We start from the raw sequence: 20,591 nt of genomic DNA on the forward strand, positions 1-20,591 counted from the left end.
TCTCAAACTTGTGTTGCTGATGATCCAATAAGTGTGGTAGTGCATCTTACACCATCAGTACATTTTAATGTGTAATGCTGGTGCGATGTGAACAAGTTCATTTTTTCAGGTATTCTAAGCTCAAAGTAACTCTCACAAAGAAATAACACTTCTATTTGCAAATTATACTATGTATGCACATTATTAATAAAGGCCATTTTTTAAAATTGCAGGTGAAGATGGTGCAGGTAAAACTAGTTTAATAGGAAAACTTCAAGGAATTGAAGAATATAAGAAAGGAAGAGGAATGGAATATTTGTACTTAAATGTACATGATGAAGACAGAGATGGTAAGTACTCTTTGGTAAGTGATCTGCTGTTGACTGTGTGTGTTTTATTCAACCTTTAACAGGGCGGCATTTTTCTAGTCAGTTACCAGATGCCAATAGGTTCTTACAACCTTTTAAAACTCTGTGTCCTTTCTCTTGGAGCCGAAAGGCATCTTGGTAGGGGGAAGAGATAGAAATTCTATGGTGTAGCCGTAAGATATCGTCTCCTTTGTCCACGCGTCTGAATGGTCGTGGTTCCACGCCTGCTGAAAAAGAAGGAGACTGCCTCCCACGGGGGGCAGTCAGGACTTGGGTGCTCCCTCTAACTACTGGTCGAACAAGGGATCTGGATCCTTTCGTGGCAGAGGGAACTTCAGGTCTAGATTCGACAAGAATGTCAGAACAGAGGGAGCACCCAAGTCCTGACTGCCCTCCGGTGGGAGGCCGTCTCCTCCTTTTTCAGCAGGCATGGAACCATTACCATTCAGACGCGTGGACGAAGGAGATGATATCTTACTGCTATGCAATAGAATTTCTATCTCTTCCCCCTACCGAGATGCCTTTCTGTCGTCCAAGAGGAGGCCCCTTCACGGTAAGTGACCCAATGGACCATTCTCTGGTATTGCCACAAAGAAAACATTTGTTCAGACATTAGGAATTCTCACTTCTGGTCACAAGCAACCACAAATCAGCGAATCATAAGAGTCTCTGTTGTCCTTAGATTAAATTATGAGGTACAGGAATTGTATATGCGCTCCCCTATGGATCCCACATACTTTTTCATGAACTAAAATCTGCTCAGATTGGTGGTTTGGAGCTCTATTACTGGAGCTGACCTGAAAGAGACTTAAGGCCTTATATGGCAGATGTGATGCAAATGCAGAGTATACAGATCCCAAGAAAGAGGCAAGTAATACTCCCTCCTTTCTCTCCACACACAGAGTGCTCAGCACTGCCCTGACTGGAGGTATAGTTTGTAAGGAGAGTCTTCAATGGTATATGTGACTGTGAGTTGGGTAATCACAGCCTATCACAGTGATGGTGAACCTATGGCACGGGTGCCAGAGGTGGCACTTGGAGCCCTCTCTGTGGGCACTCGCACACACATCTAGGCTGGCCTGGGCCACTGAGCATGACATTTGCGCACTGCGGTGAGCAGGAAGGACTCGGCTGGTGGGCCTGGTGCCTGTGCTCTGGGTGGCTGCTGCCCAAGGGGGGGGGGGGGTGCAGAGGAGGCAGAGATGCTAGAGAGGCACAGAGCGGTGCGCGCGGGACTTGCTGGAGACTATAGCAGGCTGGCCCCTGCTCGAGTGGGTGGGGCGGAAGAAGGGGGAGCCAACTGTTTTTTTCTAAACTAAGACCTCAGCATTCAGGTTAAATTGCTGGGTTGGCACTTTGCGATAAATCAGTGGGGTTTGGGTTGCAATTTGGGCACTTGGTCTCAAAAAGGTTCGCCAACACTGGCCTATCACATTTATCGCTGTACAGCCAGCCCTTATAGTGTAGTCCTAAGAAGACCTCCACACTTCAAAGTTCATTTCACTTCAGTTGTCTCCCAAGGGTGTAATTCTGCTTAGAAGTGCACTGTTGGTTGTTTTAGGCTGGGGACTCATGTTTCTTCCAGACAGCCTGGTCAGAACACTACTCCTATCAGTTTCCCTACCAGCATGGCCAATTGGCCATGCTGACAGAGGCTGATGGGAATTGCAGTTCCTGAACATCTGGAGAGCCGCAGGTTCCCTACCCCTGCCTTAGGCAGAAGTGAATTGGCAGGCTAGGGAAGGATGAACAATGGAAGAAAGATGACAGTAGGACGATTGAATTCTTTGGGGGAGGTTGTTCATAAGGGCCTACCTTGTCTTCCCTCTTTAATTGCTATTGCTTCCACTCTCCTCTTTCCCTAACTCATACCTGAGTAGTGTATCATTTTCCTGTTTCTTTTGCAGTTGCTGATTGCTGCATTGTGCTGCCCATTTTTCCATATCTAAAGTCTTGCTTTGCCTCCTTTTTTCCACTTTTCCTCTGCTTTGAGATCCCAGCTTCTGCCTTCTATTTCTTCTCCTTCTCTTGCTCTCAATCTTTCCAGCATCACTGATTTTTCTTGTTACCCCCTTCTAAATGCTTTCTCTTTCCCACTTTTCTCCATTCTTACTCTTTTTTGTATGTATTTTTCCATCTCAGATCAGTCTTTTTTTGTGGATGATACCCTGAAGATGCCACTGAATTCTGTGTTCTGGGTATTGTTGAAACTTTTTCCCTGGGAGTGTAACAGTGCTTGATGCTCAGCAAATATCAAGATTGTACTCCACACATCTTGCTGCTTTGCACAGCAGCTTTTTACCCATCGTTGGTTGATTTATTGTGTCATTTAAACACTGATTGTTTAGTCTGAATTAAAACTCGTATGTTTTAAAAGCAAAACTGAGAAAACTGGGATTTTTAAAAACGGCGAAGTAGTACTAAAATACAACTTTCAGTCTGTTGTAGTCAGCCTATCACATTCTAGAGCGTTCGATTGGTTTTATTATTGATATAAACCATTTATTAACTGACTTCCTTATGGAGCTCAAGGAGCCTTGCAGCATAGACGAAATATCCAAAATAAAATAAAAACATAAAAACCAAGATTTCAAATTACTTTTAGGATTGCTAATAAGCCTAACCAAATGCAATCCTAAATAAAACCATCTTTTAAATGAAACCATTTTCTACTGCCTTCTAAAGCTCGAAAGTGAAGGAGGAGGTTGCTCCTTCACTAGCCAAAACATTGTGAAATGGAATCATCCCAAATCTATTTCCACTTAGACTCTGAAATATCACTTCGAAATCTATTCTCTGTTTTTTTGAAGCTAATCGTATTCAAAGAATATTTGATAAATTATAGCAATTTTATTTTAGCTAAAAACCTTCTAGTTTTGTTTGTACTAGCAGCTGCTCAAAGATCAATCCCATAATGGTCCTTGAGTGTTCAGAAGTGCTCCATAAGGGCATCATGTTTTTTGAAAATATTGGTGCAGTTGTGCTTTTCTGTTATCCATAGATTGATTGCATTAAATTATTCCTTCATCAAAATATCTCTTCTTAGAATGCTCTTCTGACAGGTTATATTTTTCTGATGTGCTGTGAGTCTGTCACAACTGAATTTATTTCTACCATCATCATAACAGGCCAACAGGGAAAAATTATTGTTGCATGTAATAACGTTATACAAATGGATCAATTGTATCTTTATGCATGGCATACTTATTCTCAACATTTATTTAGGTTCATAAATGCCTTAGGGTGGTAAAATCCAAGTCTTATTCCAAAACCAAGATAGGCCATTGCTGTAACTGATAATAAACTGGACCTGATGAAAGTTTCAAAACCATGGCCATATACACATGGTGTGTATTGGGAAGGGATATAACTGCACTGAGAACTACCCAGGCATTCTGGGACCTAACCAAGCATACTTATACCTTTATAGACTAGTAGAAAGAAACCCACCCAGTCTGCTTGGTGAGGACTAAATAAGCTCCAAAATGGAATGCTGGCAACAGCTGGATGTCAGCGAAAGGAGGGAGAGAGACATCAGCCTGTGGAAGCTTGTGGAAGCTTAAACAATAGTAGAGAGGAAGTTCTTGAGGAATGGGATGTTCTGTTTATATGCCAATAAAAGCTTTGCATGCTTGCATACACTCAGCAGCAACTGTTCTGTCCTATAGTGCTTCATGTTCCTCAAGTTGCTTGTCTTATGGTCCAATCTGGGGGTGGGGGTGGTAATGGGAATTGTCCTGTGGAGGTGGTCAGGGCTGTGCTGGTGGATTTGTCTTCCTTGGGGCACTTACCAAACCAGAAGGGCAAACATGCTGGTGGGCAGCTGCTGCACCCCTCCTGCACTACCACGAGCCCTGTTAGCATAGTGGGGGCATGGCAGGGGACAAGTGAATTCTCCAGTACAATTTTGGCATGTGTTATTGTGTGGATTTAAAAACTGAGGAAAATTTTTCAGAATCACTATACATGCTCTATTTTTTTTAGTTCATTGGAGCAAATGTGGGATGGTGTTACATTCAGGGCTGTTCACTGAAACATAAACTTATTATTTCACAGAAATGCTTGTTTGTTTGCAGCAATAGCTGCAAATAGTATGGGAATAACCTCCCCCAAACACAAGTGTGTCAGGGCTGTTCATGGCTGTCTCCACCACCTGTACCTCTTCATCTTTTCCATTGTGCTTGCACGGAAGTGCAAATGTGATTGCGATTTTGGTGGAAGGTTCCTCACTTCTGTTACATTACCTTTTCCTACTGAGCTGTGCTGTATTATTATGATGCACTTCATTAGTAAAAAGCGGGGGGGGGAGCCCTTTGAAAGCCTGTGAAGGAGGTTAAAGCTTAGGTTCCCCCCCCCCCCCCCCGCCCCAGTGGTAGCTATAGGGAAGTGTCTGGATAGAAGTTCTACATGAAGCCACTTTTGAGCTTCTCCTTTGAAGAAAATTAGGCTTCTGTGTTCTCTGGAAGACAAGAGCCCCATGAGCTGTTCACAGGTTGGTCACAACACTGATTGGTCATTTCCTCTTGGTATCCGAACTTTCAGCTGTCCAAATAGGGGAAAATCATTGTGCCGAAGCAGTCTTATACTGTTATAAAGTATTTTATATGTTTTGTAGGTATGTCTTACTTTCTTAATGTAATATTTTCTTCTAATATAACGAGTCCAGGAGGGCCCTGGCTTTTAATGTGAAGTCAATCTGATTTTGATCAGAATATCTGTGTATTCTAAGAGGATATTTGTAAGGCATCCAAATTTAGAAATGTTTTACTCTAAAACTAGCATTCTGTATCTAGATGGTTGGATGTCACAGGCTAGTAGTGATGATAAACAGTGGTAAAAGAAACACTAGTAGTACATAAAGTAAACTTTTTTTCTGCTTTTTCTCCTTACAGATCAGACAAGGTGTAATGTCTGGATCTTGGACGGCGACCTGTATCATAAAGGTCTTCTTAAATTTGCAATGGAAACCAGCTCTCTAAAGGACACTCTAGTTATGCTGGTAGTGGACATGTCTAAGCCATGGACTGCTTTGGACTCTTTACAGAAATGGGCCAGTGTTGTAAGAGAACATGTTGACAAATTAAAAATTCCTCCTGAAGAAATGAAAGAGATGGAACAAAAGAGTAAGTATTTAAATAGTGCAGAAACTTGATTGCTTTGGGGGGAAAAATAAACCCCTCTTTATGTAAATGCCCTCTTTTGTCATTCGAATGTCTCTTTTAAGGCATCCCCTGCTATTATCAAGCCCCACCATTAAAGGAAGCATAATAAGGACACATCTTTCCCAGACATCTAATTAGTTATATTTGTCAAGATTTATAAAAGCTCTAGAAAGATCTTCTGTAGTCTATTTAGGTTTTTATAATGATGTAGCTATACACAAAATGTAGCCTTTTTCAAAAGATTTTTCTTTATTCACACAGTTTAGCATGTGATAACGATTCAGTCCAAACCACTGGAAGGGAGAACCACTGGGAGGGAGCGGAAAAAGGTGGCTGGCTGGTAAAGGTCCACCCCATCCCCTGCTAGAGCCCATTTAATTTTCCTTAGTATCTGTTCTAAATCCATTATAAAACAAGATATATGATGAGTGCTGCTCATATATGTAGTGTGCGGTGTGATATTATAGTCCTGTCTGGATTAAGAGCTAGGAGGTTTGGTTTCAGATCCCAGCTCTGCCATGAAACTTGCTGGATTACTTTGGGCCAGTCTTACTCTCAACCTTACGGGCATCACAAAATTGTTATAAGAATAACATTGAGAAGCAATAACAGTAAACATTGTCTGGAGCTCTTTGGAGCAGAGTATGTTAGAAGTTCACTCAGTGAATATAATTTCATTGTTTATTATGATTGTGTTTTTACATTTGCCAATGATTTATCCAGCCCCTACTCAGGGGTGAATATTTAAGCCAATAGCATCTAAAATGTTAAATGCAAAGGTTGCTGAAAGCAGTTCATTACATTTATCCAGAATTCAGTTTATATACAGGTCTTGCTAGTAGCTTCTGTACTGATTTCCAAGTTGGACATATTTCTGTTTGTGCACTACTGATTCTAAAGGGAACGAAGAATTATTTGTTTATGGCCACCCTCCTCTCACTCTTATTGCAACCCTTTTTGACATTAATATTACCATTCTCCTGGAGGCGATCTCGGGCATCTTGGATGGGTGATTTCCAACCTATTCTCAGGGAGGCAGGACTAAACGATGTCACTTCCTGTAAAGGGCTGGACGCCATCTTAGAAAAAAAATTATTGATCCTACTTTTTCTCATTAGTTCCATAGACCTCAAATATAGGCAGAAGCTGGGGGAGAAATGCATTATGAAGTTATAAAGTCTAAGCTGGTAAATAATTTTAGAAAGCTGAAATTTGTGAAACAATCTGTTTGCGAGATGGGGAGTTAAAGGGCGAGCGGGCTGCTAATCAATAGTCAGCCCCCATTTCTGCTGAGCATGCCCAAGCATTTTTGGTCTTTTCTGGTAATTGAGGGAAAGTGGGATAAAATCTTTAATAGGGAGAGTAGAAAAATTGATCACAAAGGAGCAATATTCCCAGTACTGTTCTGCAGGTTTTAACTAGTGATGACAAGAAGGATAGGACCTGTTTTCCAAAGACAGAATACTTTATTTCCCTTTTAATGATGGGAGATGGGGTTCCTCTTCCAGCCTTAGTGCATCTTGGTTCCAGTTCAGATGATATTAACTACAGTAACTCCTCACCTTGCTTGCCAGCCGCACTTTAGTTCAGATTGTGACTCGTTCTACTTCTCCTGGTGGATGGATCTGTACTGTTTACCAGAATAATCTAGGCTACTTCTGTGGGAGGGTGGAAAAAGGCATCTCCTTTTTGGAAGCAGCAGCAATCCGGGTGGAGGTAGGCAGGGATAGCATCTACACAGCCTATCCCTGTACTGCTCACTGCTCTCCCTGCTCCTTGTAATCCTTTGCATCAGCACAGAAATACCAATGATATAGTCCCTTCCCTCCATCACAGCTCAAAGCAGCAGGGATTCGCTTTGGAGGGGGGAAAGCTCAGTTTATGGTTTTAAAAGAGAGAGGAATTGCAGCGGTCAGCTCTGGCATTTTTAAGTTCTCCGCTCCCCAGATTTGTAGACAGAGTACTCACAGTCGCTCCACAGTTTGCCCATCAAGCTGGATCAAGGATGTTTCTGGGTGGGAGGGATTAACTGGGTCAAAGGGGTGAAGCATGGGAACTGAGCATGATATTGCGTGAAAGCTCCCCTTCAGAAAAGACAGGACATCCAGTTTGCAATGAGGGGCAAAATTCCAATGTAGAAGCAGCCCTGACAATAAATGGCATAATTTGCTTGGGCCTGGAACAACTTTGAGAACCTTTCTTCCACAACCTTGGTAAGTAGCTAGATCCTGGTTCTTCTCTTTTTCTTTTTTCTTTATTTTTTCGAATTGATATACCGCCCCATCCCCATTCTTTATACCCCAAAGACATCTATAATTGCTACAGTTTAAGTTTTTTTTTAATTGAAACATTTTGTAATTTTTATCCCCTCCCTCCCAGGTTCAAGATTTTTCTTCAAACCTGGGGATTTCCTTGCATCGACAGAAATCTCTGTTACAGATCTTTGTTGCCCCTCCCTCATTTGCGAATTAGGGAAACCAAATTTCTCTCAACCCCCCTCCTGTTCCAAAGTTACTTTAAAGAAGCAAATAGAACATTGAGGTTTTAATATCCTTTTGTGTACAAAGTGTAATTATTCCATGAGGTTTTTATTTTCTGTCTGCATATGTTTTTGGACATATACATTTCCTCATGTGTTGGGAGGAAAATAATGTCTGAAGTTCAGATACAGATACCTTTAAACCAAACTCACAATCTTTCCACAATGGTGAGGACTTCCACTTACAGGCAGCAGATGGAATTTCAACTGATCCCCTTAGCAAAGTCTCCTCCTTGCAAAGTAGTTGCAATTCTGGTCCTATACCAAAATGGCATTTTTTTTGCAGGATTCTCCTAATGTCTTTTATCTGTTCCTTTTCACCTCCCAGCTAAGAAATGATCTGCCGAAGCAACCAGGTAAAGACCAAAGGGATGCCAATTGACAGCAACAGGATAACAGCCTTGCTTCACATTTAGTTGTGTAACTTAGCATCTTGCAGGGCTGAACTGAAGATGATAAGCCTGACATTGAGGGAATCCGTAACATATTTATGCCTCTTGATAAGGTTGTCCAAAGTTTTAGAGTAGGAGGTCATCAATATGCTGACAACACTTAAGCTGTATATTACTCTGAATAAGCCACTTGCTGAGAAGCCCAGTGGCCCTTTAGGCACGCAGCACTTACCTTACAGCCGTCAGCTTCACAGTGTCCCCAGTCAAGCCGATCCACCAATTTACTCACTTGTTCTCTCTGTGCAACCTCCAACTGGGAAAGTTGCTCTCTGCTGCCATTGCTCTCTGCTGCCTTTTGCTAGACCATGTATATTTCATGTAGTTTTCACCAGTCTATTGCTCCAGCAGTATTTTAAAAAAGGAAACGCTCTTCCGATTACTCTGAATTGCCCCGAAGAGTGGGAGGAAGTGCTGTTGGGTGGCCAGGGGAAGGCAAGGAGGAGTGAGAACATCTGATGACAGTGAAATGCATGCTGTCTCTCTTAACTTTTTCCCTGCTAAGCAAGAGGAAAAATTATACTTTCAGAGGTTTCAAAAATTGTGCAGATTCTCTGATCTGAGGTGCAGCAAGTTCAGGAGAGAAGAAAACATGTGCATTACACAGAATCCAACCTGAAGAGCGTTTAAGCTCAATGCAAAGCACAGCACAAGTGCATGAATGGCTAGAATCTGAGGGTGGTCTGAGAGAGAGCAAGTCCAGATAAGATGGGGGTGATTCTGGCTGGAACGGCCACTGTTTAAATGTAACTATTCTTTCTACAGTTATTGGCATACAGCTTTCACTGAAATAATCTGTTAAGAGTTTGGGAGTCCTACTAGGTCTTGGTCTCCTCTTAAAGAAGCAGGTGTCCCTGATAGTGGAAAAAAAATTTTCCAGTTACATCTGGTGATTCCCAAGGAAGATTGTGGTTGCTTTACAGAGGAAAGCAATGGCAAACCACCTCTGCTCACCTCTTGCCTTGAACAACCTGTGATTGGGGTCATCATAAGTGGATTTGGGCTCAATGGCCCTTCTTTTTCTTCTTCTAGTTAAAAAGCTGGCACCCTGTTTGTAATGCCTGATTTGACCATGCTGATCAGTGCTTCATGAACCTGAAGGCTAGATTAATGTTATCCATTCTGCATGGAGCTATCCTTGAAAGTGATCCCAAAGCTGCAGCTGGAACAAAATGTGACTGTCTATATTTTTATCAGGGGCCAGCAGAACCATGTCACTAAGGGACCTCTTTTTCCGAGATCCTTTAATTGGCTGTTCACTAGCCTCTGGGCGCAGTTCAAGATTTTGTTCACTTTTAAAGTCCTTCTTAACTTGAGGCCCATATAGTTGAAGGACTGCCTCTCACTGCATTTTCCCTCATGGTAGCTTCATTCTTCCCAGCCAGGTCCACTGTCACTGGCCGCCTCCTTATCTAGGGTACTTTCTGGAACAGTCAGTGCTCAGGCTTTTTCAGTACTTGCTCCATGTCTTTATAGCCTCCCAGAAAAGATCTGGAGGGCTTTAGTCTTCCTGGTTTTTCCTCAAGGCTTCAGAACAGAGCTGTTTTGGGGGCAGCCTGGGCAAAGCAGTCTTGATGTTTGTCTTTATATTATCCCTCACTCCCCTTCCCTTTGGTCCTCGGTGGCTGGGAGGAAAAGTGGGTATATTAATGTTTTAAGTAGAGATCTGCTTGTTCAGAATTCTTGTCATGTAATATGTTAGCTTTTTTGATTCCTGAAAATGTTTAGACCTGCTCAAAATGTGGTATTTATTCCAAGTTTGGACATACTGGAACTAAATCAGAAATTGGCTAAAATTTTAATGGTAAGCCTTCATAGAAAATTGGGCACATAAATTAGGCAGTCACTTTCAGAAAATTCTCCATGGTCTAATTTAAGTGAAAGAATGCAAATTTGGTGACTGTAGTCCTTTCCATTAGAGAACTTCTAATTGTTTAATTGGAGATCTATGTATTTTGCATATCTTTTTTAATTAACCAGGTTGTTTTGTCATGTTCGGCAGTATGGTGTAGTGCAGAACTTGTGCGTGCGTGCGTGCGTGCGTGCGTGCGTGCGTGCGTGCGTGCGTGCGTGCGTGCATGCATGCAGAACGAGGAGGTGGCAAGGAACTAAGGTGGCAGAGTGGACTGTGCCACTTCAGAAAGCCATGTGGACGTTCCTGTTTCAGAAAGCTCCCTACCTTTAAAATCTTCCAAATTAAAAAAAAATCAGAACAGCAAGCAAGCCAAGTGAGATGAAACCTCTTTCCTTGTTGAGCTCGCCTTCTATTTGTGTTGTTTTTTCCTGTTAAATGAACATTTAAAGCCAGAATCCCCCACTTGTAGTCTGAAATAGTGCAGTCCATTCTACCACCTCAGTCCTCTACTACCCTGTTTCCCCGAAAATAAGACATCCCCAGAGAATAAGACGTAGTAGAGGTTTTGCTGAAGTGCTAAATATAAAGCATCCCCCCAAAGTAAGACGTAGCAAAGTTTTTGTTTGGAAGCATGCCCGTCGAACAGAACACCAGAGCATGTAGCTGTGGAGCGGAAAAATAAGACATCCCCTGAAAATAAGACATAGCACAACTTTGGGAGCAAAAATTAATATAAGACACTGTCTTATTTTCGGGGAAACGTGGTATGTTACCACATCATCCTCCCAACATGTGATGCAGGAACGTTGTTACATGCAGAGTTTCTGTCCCAGGATCTACATAACGTAAATTGTTTTTTTCCTCTCAAATTATTCCTGTTGTTTTTGACGAAACAGCTATTTTGTATTGAAAAAAGAAAGAAGAAATCCTCTGGCTACGATGAGAATCATGGGACTTGGATGTGGAATGGAAACTGTACTAGGGAAGAGAATTGTTTTGAGTTTAAAAAAAGAAGAAGCTGGCTGTATCCAACCTTGTCTTTTGAAATTTTTATTTGTTGAATGATCCATATCATGCTGTCTACACTTGTGAACTTCTCGTTTCATACTAAATGTTTTGTCCTTTAAGAAAAATCAGTTGATAATAAACTAGCAAAGCTGCATAATAAATTGATATTAATACAAAGTAATTAAAGAATAAAGTGGCATATATAAAGGAGCATGATGATCCAATTTTTCTTCATTCCCCCCTTCCCCTGCATACACAGTCATAAGAGATTTTCAAGAATACACAGAACCAGGAGAAGACTTCCCAGCATCTCCGCAGAGGAGAAATACTTCACTACAAGAAGACAAAGACGACAGCGTCATTTTGCCACTGGGTGCTGATACGCTAACATGTAACTTAGGCATTCCTGTAGTAGTAGTTTGTACAAAGGTATGTTGCAGATTATTTTTGTATGTTTGTAACGAATGAGATTAATGGAGCTAAATGACAAAATTGTGTTTATTGATAATTCTCTATATTTTGCTGTCTTCTCCATTTACTGGAGATAAATTTTCCCGGTAAAAAGGATTTGCATTTGAGCCTATTACAGGTTAAACGTAATATCTTCTACCTTGTACCCAACACTTAAATCTGTTTTATGTTTATATTTTTTGGTTTTAATATGTTTCACTGTGAAATCTTAATGCTGGTCAGAATCCAAAGAGGCCTGGGGACATGGCCGTGCCCGGACACCATATTACTAATTCTATCTATTCATGGAGACTCTGTACTTTGACTTTGTCAAATACCAGCCTCCTATATCACATGGCAAGTCACATTTGAAACTCATGGTAGTCCAACTCAGTGTGTATGTAGGTCATGTTATCCAAAGGGGAAAAAGCCAAATGCCGCAGGATCCATCCATGTTCTTAGACATGCCCAAAACAGTTCTTTGAATCCTGGCTATTATAAATACATTTCATGGAAGAGAAAAAGCGCCTCCTAGATATATCTAGATGTTTCTTGTTGATATCTGTTTATAGGATGCAGTGATACAATACTATGTATTTTCCACTTAATTCAGCCCCCTAAATTTGGGTTTGGGACTGTATTTTTAGATTGATCCAAAAACTTAGTTGGACTAGAATTACTAAACCTAGAAGCAGTGTTCCTTTAAAAGATGCCAATGATAACTTTTTACAGGCCATAGACTGGTTTCTGATTGAAGGCAATCAGTGCTTGCTGGAGGAAGGTAAGTTATTACAGCAGCGTTGCTGTTAAATGAGAGAACAAGGTTATTAAATATAAAACAATACCTACTGTTTATAGAGAGTTAGAGTTTCTAGAATTGCTATGCTGATAGGCCGTGCATGTACAGTATTGATCAAAATGTCTCTCTCTATTTGCAGTGTGATGCTATTAGTCTTCTGGAAAAAGAACACGATTACAGAGATGAGCACTTTGACTTCATTCAGTCTCATATCCGACGGTTTTGTTTACAGTGTATCCTTTAAAAAATGTAAATGTGCATTTAACATTTGGCTTGAATTCAGATATCACTATATTCTTATGACTGGCCAGGTAGCTTTTATCTAGTCCTCATTTGCCTGGCTGATGATGTGAGGCCAAACAAAAATAACAGCTTCAAAGTAATAAAAGAGATAAATAAAAGATGCCTGCTTATGCACTGGGATATAAAGTATTAAGCCAAGTGTGCACAAGTGGTTGGGTGCGCCCAGTCAGGTAAGACTTTTGTTTTTGTGGAACTGCAGGTTTCTGTGCCTTATCACAAGCTGCCTTTGAAATTACCTGCTGTTTCAAAATAATGCCTTGCTGTGTGGCACAAAGATCTGCTGTTTGAGAAACACAAGTAAGAAGGGATTTGTAGTGTACATTTTCACTGTAAATGTTATGTTTAGAATTATTTTTGACAAAGTACATATAAGGTTATTCAGTCATTAAGAGTATTGTATTAGTGGTATTCCAAGGAATTCAAGATGGGCTATATGAGATCGATGGATAAGTCATGGGTGCATACCATTGGGAACTGAGACCACATCCACTTTTTAGAAGTTTTGAGTGCTGATGTTTCACACCTGGTAAAACTAATATCCCATATAGACTGAACTTTCTGTTTCACTGTAGGTGCATAGCAATGATATTTATGTACTAAATCTGTAATGTGTGAACCATATTTCTTTTATCAGAAATTGTTGCTTATAAAAGGAAACTGCTCTGCTGTTTGAGACATTTCAACGAATTTACCTTCCCATGACAAAGTTTAGATCAAGATTTGAGTTCTGTTGCTCCCTGTTTAATGTTTACCTTTTGGGAAAGAATTTTAAGAATTCCTTGTTTGATAAAGCAAGGGTAAAATGGGTACAATCATAACTAAGACACTAGTAATTTCACCATTTTGGGGGGAGGTGCATGTTACAAAAATGTTAGAAACCATTATTGAGTTCAGACTTGCTAGTGCTAAGTGAATAAACATTTTGTGTTTTCTTTGACAAATAATCCAGATGGTGCAGCACTTATTTACACTTCAGTAAAGGAAAGTAAGAATATTGATTTAGTGTATAAATATATTGTCCAGAAATTATATGGATTTCCTTTCAACACATCTGCTATTGTTGTGGAAAAAGATGCAGTATTTATGTAAGTTAGCCTTCTTTATAAATGTTTGCATTATAAATGTGTACACATTTCTTCCATTTGTTTTCTTTTGCCTTAAGAGTTTCCAGGAGTGTGACCATGTTTACAATTAAAACACACTGTGTGCACTTCACTGCACCTAACTCGCATTGTGGCTTTTAGGAATTTTACATTGATGGGTTGATGACCTAATTAAAAATTAAAAGGAATAAACAGTGGAGGTGTTTTTGTGCAAGATGAGACTGGGTAGAAAATGAACCATATCTTGAACAAGGAGAAACTGAAGATGAATGAGGATGAATGACTATGTTCATTTGCCTTCAGCCCTGCAGGATGGGACAATGAAAAGAAGATAGGAATATTACATGAGAACTTTCAGACTTTAAAATCAGGAGACAGTTTTGAAGATATCATAACAAAGCCACCTGTTAGAAAGGTAACTTACCTTTTACTGTTCTTTTAGAATAAATTTCTTATAGTAACATACAATTCTAACATACTGCCTTGTTTGCAAGCATAGGAAATTCCGTGAACCTACAACAAAACATCCTCTACTTGTGCTGCTGAAGCTGTAGAGGGTTTTGAGAGGCCATCATTAAATATATTTGGAAGAAAGTTCCAGTGAACTTAATGAGACTGCATCAGTGATGTTTATTAGGACTTTTGTATAATTTTTTTGAATACTCATGTATAAATGAGGTGTTGGGCAGAGATGGAGTAGTCTGTGAAAATCTGTAGGAGTGAGATGTGGCATGTAGTAAAATGCTAGTCTGATCTCACCAGGTCTCAGAAGCTGATCAGGGTTGGCCTTGGTTATTCTCTGTTCAATAAAAAGAACTAAGTGCAGTCATGCATGCTCCGGCAGACATCAGGGTAGCATGTGCCGGCACTGTAAAGTATCCTGATAAAATCTTATTGAAGTGATGCCTTCATTGAAACCATTAATATCTATATTAGGACACATAGGATAGCACTTTGATAAAAAAATAGCATTTATATTGCTCCAGATGCCTGATATCGAGACTTACTGGCACCTGCCATTTTCTTCCCTGGGTACAACTTTACAAAAAGGGAAGTTTCAATAACAGCCGTCTGGAGCAATGTAATTTTTAAAATCAAAGTGCTATGTTTCTTGGTATAGATAATAATAGTTTTGACCGAAGTAGCACTTCAATAAGGTTTTAAAATGCGCCCAGAGAATCAGAAGGGCTGGGGAGGCAGGCACGAGGACCCAGCGGAGCATTCAAAGTAAAGAAGACCCAGGAAGATTTAGTGAATTCTTTATGTTGAAAAGGGTTCAATATCTGAATGGAAGACTTCCAAGGAAGTCCATGTTTGCTACGTAGAGGCAGGCAATGGCAAACCACCTCTATTCATCTCTGGTGTTAAAAACTCTACAGGGTCACCATAAGTGGGCTGCGAGTTGACACATTGAACTATATAACTGATACATCATAAACAAAGGACATAAATGCCTTTTAATGCATAGATATAGCAAAATAATCATAATATGAAACTTTCATAGTAGCAATCTGAATATAAAACACCCAACTTGTTTCGACAAAGATGTCTTCATCAGTGGTTAACTGTAAAAATTATTTTGAAAAGATACAGCTGCTTCTTATCAGACATACAAGCTATTGTAGACAGTATGCCTGTAATAAAGCATGAGTGTCACACATTTTGCATCTTTTGTTGATCCAAACAAGTAAGGGTTTTTTATGTAAGAAGCAACAACCTTGTTGCCAACATAGCGCTGGGAGTTCACTGATCATTGCATCAGTTCCTTGCAGAGAATAATCACTGCTGTATCAGGAACAGCTCCTATTGCTAGATGCATTTTGTATTGTTTCAAGAAGCTATTACTTAGCACACAGTTCCATAGTGACAGTGGATCGGATGGGCCTATCATATATGGACTTACCTATATAGTAAACAATATACAGTAAAGGAGTCTCAGCAGAGGCGTAGCAAGGGGGGAAAGCGCCTGGTGCACTGGTGCGTCCTTCGCCCCTGTCCCACCCCGGAACGCCCTCGTCACTCCCCACAGGGGCACACACCTAGTGCGTCACACGCACACACACATACACACCGCTGTCCCCTTGGAGCTTCGCCTCTGAGTATCAGTTCTGGCACAAATCTCTAGATATTTAATTCAAGGAATACATAGATACTTAATTCAAGGGAATTTGTTACCACAAGATTGCTGCTTTGACACTTCACAAGAAGATGTACTTCTCATGTTTCCTGGTCTGAGTGCTATAACAGAGTTAGAAGTATGACCCCCCAATTTACATGCCTCTTTCAGACTGGGGAAGTCTCATGATAGTCTTGAGTTTTCATTTGGGATAGTGTAAGCTAATCATTAGGATAAGTCAAAACCTAATTGACAGCAGTTAGCATACACATTTAAATGAAACAATACATAATATAAATATATAAGTTTATGCCTAGTATAGTTTTCAATGGTGCCCTGCCAGATTCCTCCAGAAAATGGACATGAAGGTGTGGTGTTGGCCACTTGCCATCCTGGAGTACCAACCTGGGCAGCATCAGTGTAATGTTTTGATTGTCATCTATTTGTTTTGGGAAAAACTGAAGGATTTTTAAAAAAATATTGTTGGACACTTTTTAAAAGTGCTTTTGTTTGTCTTACTACAGTTTGTACATGAGAAAGAAATAGTAGCAGAAGATGACCAAGTATTTCTTATGAAGCAGCAGGTAATGGTCAATTCTGTGTTTCATTAAAACTCTCTCAAATTAGACTAGATTTTTGGGATGCATTGTCAACTTTGTACGAGAACTCTCAGTGTGTATATTTTATTTTGTTTTGCAGTCTTTGTTGGCAAAACAACCACCTACTGCAGCTGGAAGACCAGTGGTTAGTAGTAAATATTAAGACTTAAGCACTATATTTTGTTCAGTGTTAATAGACTGGTTGGTTTTGGGCGGATTCAGGGTTTGATCTGGGTTTGATTTTTTGTGATGTGTGAAATGGCTATGATCAACAGATAACAATTTCAATGAAGCTGTATGTTTACAAATACTAAAATGAACCCTAACTTGTTTCTTGTTAACGGATGTGAGATTGTTCCAGCCTATGTGAGAAAGCAGTGTAGAACTAATTGACAAGTAGGTCTTAAAAACAGAACATTTAGAAGAGGGATCGACTTTAGAAGTTTGAGAATCACTCCTCTGTTTATGATTCTCTCTAGTAACATCTACTTTAAAAACAGATCTATTAACTTAAATACTTTTTACTAAACCGTGTAACTTTAAAGTATGACTTTTTTTCTGATGGAGAGGAAATGTATTTAGCTTCAATATTTTCAAATTCCAAACAGGATACTTCACCAAGAGTTCCTGGAGGGTCCCCAAGGACACCAAACAGATCAGTATCTTCCAATGTCGCAAGTGTTACCCCCATCCCTGCTGGATCCAAAAAAATTGATCCTAGTATGAAAGGTAAAATGTTATGGGAACATGGAGTTTGATCTTAAGCAGTAAATATAGTTCTTACTGCTCATACTTCACAATATTCTGTTCTTTGTGTCTGGCATATAACTTGCTGTCCACATTTCAGACTTAGAGAAGCAATTGTTCATGTTTTAGTCTGATAAGAGCTGCCATAATTTTGAGCGAATGAAACAGAATTTCTTCCCCAGTTAAGAAATGTCCTTGTGAATAAGATGAAATACAGAGATTGTCATTTATGAGAATGTCCTTTGTCTATGGGGAGAAACCATTTGATCCATTAATTAACAATCAATACATAATCTATTGGTGAGGGATCCATTCTGGTTCTAAAGCACTGGATTTAGCTTTTATAGTATATATCGTAGTATTCTTGCCATGTAAATTTCACTAGTAAGAGAAAAATCACTTCGATATAATTGGCCTTTTAAATTTTTTATTGAATGAATGCATGTTATTAATTCATTTGGAAAAACACATTTGTTTGCTGCTTTTTAGCTGGAGCTACAAGCGAAGGAGTGCTGGCAAACTTCTTCAACAGTTTGCTGAGTAAGAAAACTGGCTCCCCAGGAGGACCTGGAGGTGGTGTTGGTAGTCCTGGAGGAGTAGGGGGTACTGGAGGTGGTGGTGGCAGCAACTTGCCACCATCAGCAAAAAAGTCAGGTAAGAGCACTTTTCATTGATATTGTGCTCAACTGATAAAAACAGGGATAATTTATGATTAGCTTTGGTTTGGTTTTGAGCAGGTTACCTTACAGTATTAAATTCCAGGTAGCAAAAATGGTTCATTAAAGTTTAGTTACTATTTAGTTATCGTAGTTTTTGTTGTTCTGATCTCCTCATTGTTAAGACAAAGAGTCCAGCATTCAAGAAAGAGCGGCCTGGGAATGCGCATGGGGAATCGCTTGCTTTGAAAAAGTAATATAGGGAAAAGAGTAAGGGTTTCAGATAGAATGACTTTGCTGTTGGTCTGCATTCAAGCAAGTGAGCCTTCCATGTGTGTTCTCTGTCCTGCAAGAGAATTGCTATGCCTCTGAAGATGAAGAAGCTATCTATGTGTATATATTTAACTTTAGAATGGTGTGTATTTATAAGATTATGTTGCTATAGTGTTATATTCAGAAATGTTGCATGCTGTTTTTAAACATGAGAATAGCCTCTGTGTATTTTTATGTTAACTGGCAACCAGAAGTGTGAGCAGCAGGGTGGTTTGTCTTTTTCAGAACAATCCCATGCCAATCTTCTCAAATTCTACTTGGGACTGTTCAATAGGGCTTACTCCCAGGAGAGAATCCTTAGGATTGCATTGTTAATTGCTGGTCTGTGACCATAATAAAGATTGACTGTCTGACTGTACTGTTAATCCCACCTCAAATATCTTTCACAAATTGCTGTTTTGTATCTGGCTTTTTTATGTTGTGTCATACTGAGAACATGAGCAAGAAGCTTGTACTTAATAGTGAACTTTACAGCCCCATCCAGGGGGCTTTGCACTTGACTGTGGCGCCACAGCCATGCTGGGCAGCCAACCCCAAAGAGGCTTCCCAGCATCGTGGGGAGCCTGGTAAAGTGGAAGAGCCTCTCTGCAGCCACAAAGCCTCCATTGGGCTGCATAGACTTACGCCACCTTTTTTGGTGGCGTAAGTCAGAGGTCCACCAGTGTAACCCAGTGAAAGGCTGGTGGGACGCTGACTAATGTTGTCTCCTCCACCAGCCACGCCCCTAGCCCACCTCCACAACAGTGGTGGTTGGGGCACTGGTGCTGCATCTGAGGCAGTGTTCCAGCGCCAAGGCAGGCCGCAGTGGCCACACATCAGTGAAATCACCCCTCCACTGGGGTAAGTGCCCTGGGGAGGGCAAATTTGCTGGCGTGGCGAACCATCGCTCCCACGGGTGGATTTGCCCCTCTCCCTCCTACAGAGGGTGTTCTCAAGCATTCAATTTGTGGTTGCTTGTTTGTGGTTTAAACAAACTGTATTTTTTAATGTGACGTAATTCATTTGAAAATGCACCGGTCATACCAAAACTTCTACTTTTCCTTCATGTTCTTTTTATATAGGCCAGAAGCCAGTCTTAACAGATGTTCAAGCTGAACTGGACAGAATGTCACGAAAACCAGATCTGGCCTCTCCAAAATCACCTGCATCCCCTACAGAAGGTGAAGCATCTTGAAGACACCAAATATAGCCATGTGTTCGGTTTTTTTGGGATAATTTAAACTTGCCTCTGCCTCTTCCTTCAGTGACTGGGACTAGGGAACTGAAACACTTTCAGAGAAGGACAAGCAGTTGATGTCTTTTGTTTTGCCCCACTCTGTAAAAGGGAACTGTACAAATGGAAAATAATATCCTAAATGTAAGACTGCTGTTCACAGTATAATGTGGCATACTGGAATATCTAATGCCTGGATTTTGTTTAAAAGTCACTGTAATTCTGTAAGATTGAAAAATGTCCACTGAATCATTTGTGAAGCAAAAGCTGCTTGAAGAGTTGGAAAGTTGATATGCAACACAGGCGGGCACTTAATTTATATCAATCTCCCAACCTTTTTAGTTTGATGCCATTTTACAAATTAACCTCAAGGGGGAGGATTTGCTAGTTTTGTTGGAAAGCAATCAATCAATTGTTGTTCTTTTGTGCACCATCAATAAACTAACTGAAAATAAAACTGAAGACCTCCTTTGGAATATGACTACAAACTATCCTGAACTAATTTAAGATTTAAGCTGCATCTCACTATTTGGACCAAATCACCAGAACAGTTTATTACACACTTGAAGGTCCCCCAGTTGGGCCTTGGAACTTTTTTTAATGCTTGAACTTAAATTGAATAAATTTGGGACATGAAAAACCTGTTTGAGAAATTAGAAAGGGAGGGATTTCTGAAAGTGAAATTTGTGGAGGAAACTCCAGAGGATTAAATGCTTTTCTTGAGTGTGGTTACATGAAGGAAGAAGCAAATATTGTCCTCAAAGTCCACAGTCTTAAGAGATTTCTTTATACATAGACCAGCTTTATTCATCTTCTACTGTTTCTTGTGTAGATACAGCACCTGTAATCTCTTCATAAATTATGTATTCACAGTATATAGTTCAAAATAGATTTTCAGCGCATTTCCTAAAA

General features: G+C 40.2%; 1 protein-coding gene across 1 annotated transcript in view; it reads left to right on the forward strand.

Moving 5' to 3' along the window:
* Nucleotides 1-20,136, forward strand: part of DYNC1LI1 (dynein cytoplasmic 1 light intermediate chain 1) — a 32,870-nt gene extending 12,734 nt beyond the window's left edge. Inside the window, exons 3-13 of the mRNA XM_048510815.1 lie at nucleotides 213-329; nucleotides 5,240-5,470; nucleotides 11,620-11,789; nucleotides 12,749-12,842; nucleotides 13,862-13,997; nucleotides 14,319-14,430; nucleotides 16,656-16,715; nucleotides 16,831-16,875; nucleotides 17,339-17,459; nucleotides 17,967-18,131; nucleotides 19,528-20,136. Of these exons, the coding sequence (XP_048366772.1) occupies nucleotides 213-329; nucleotides 5,240-5,470; nucleotides 11,620-11,789; nucleotides 12,749-12,842; nucleotides 13,862-13,997; nucleotides 14,319-14,430; nucleotides 16,656-16,715; nucleotides 16,831-16,875; nucleotides 17,339-17,459; nucleotides 17,967-18,131; nucleotides 19,528-19,640 (1,364 nt within the window). The 3' untranslated portion in view covers nucleotides 19,641-20,136. The remainder of the gene's footprint in view (nucleotides 1-212; nucleotides 330-5,239; nucleotides 5,471-11,619; nucleotides 11,790-12,748; nucleotides 12,843-13,861; nucleotides 13,998-14,318; nucleotides 14,431-16,655; nucleotides 16,716-16,830; nucleotides 16,876-17,338; nucleotides 17,460-17,966; nucleotides 18,132-19,527) is intronic.
* The last annotated feature ends 455 nt before the right edge of the window (nucleotides 20,137-20,591 follow it).

The sequence above is a fragment of the Sphaerodactylus townsendi genome, linkage group LG11 (genome assembly GCF_021028975.2).
Source record: "Sphaerodactylus townsendi isolate TG3544 linkage group LG11, MPM_Stown_v2.3, whole genome shotgun sequence".
Classification (NCBI taxonomy): domain Eukaryota; kingdom Metazoa; phylum Chordata; class Lepidosauria; order Squamata; family Sphaerodactylidae; genus Sphaerodactylus; species Sphaerodactylus townsendi.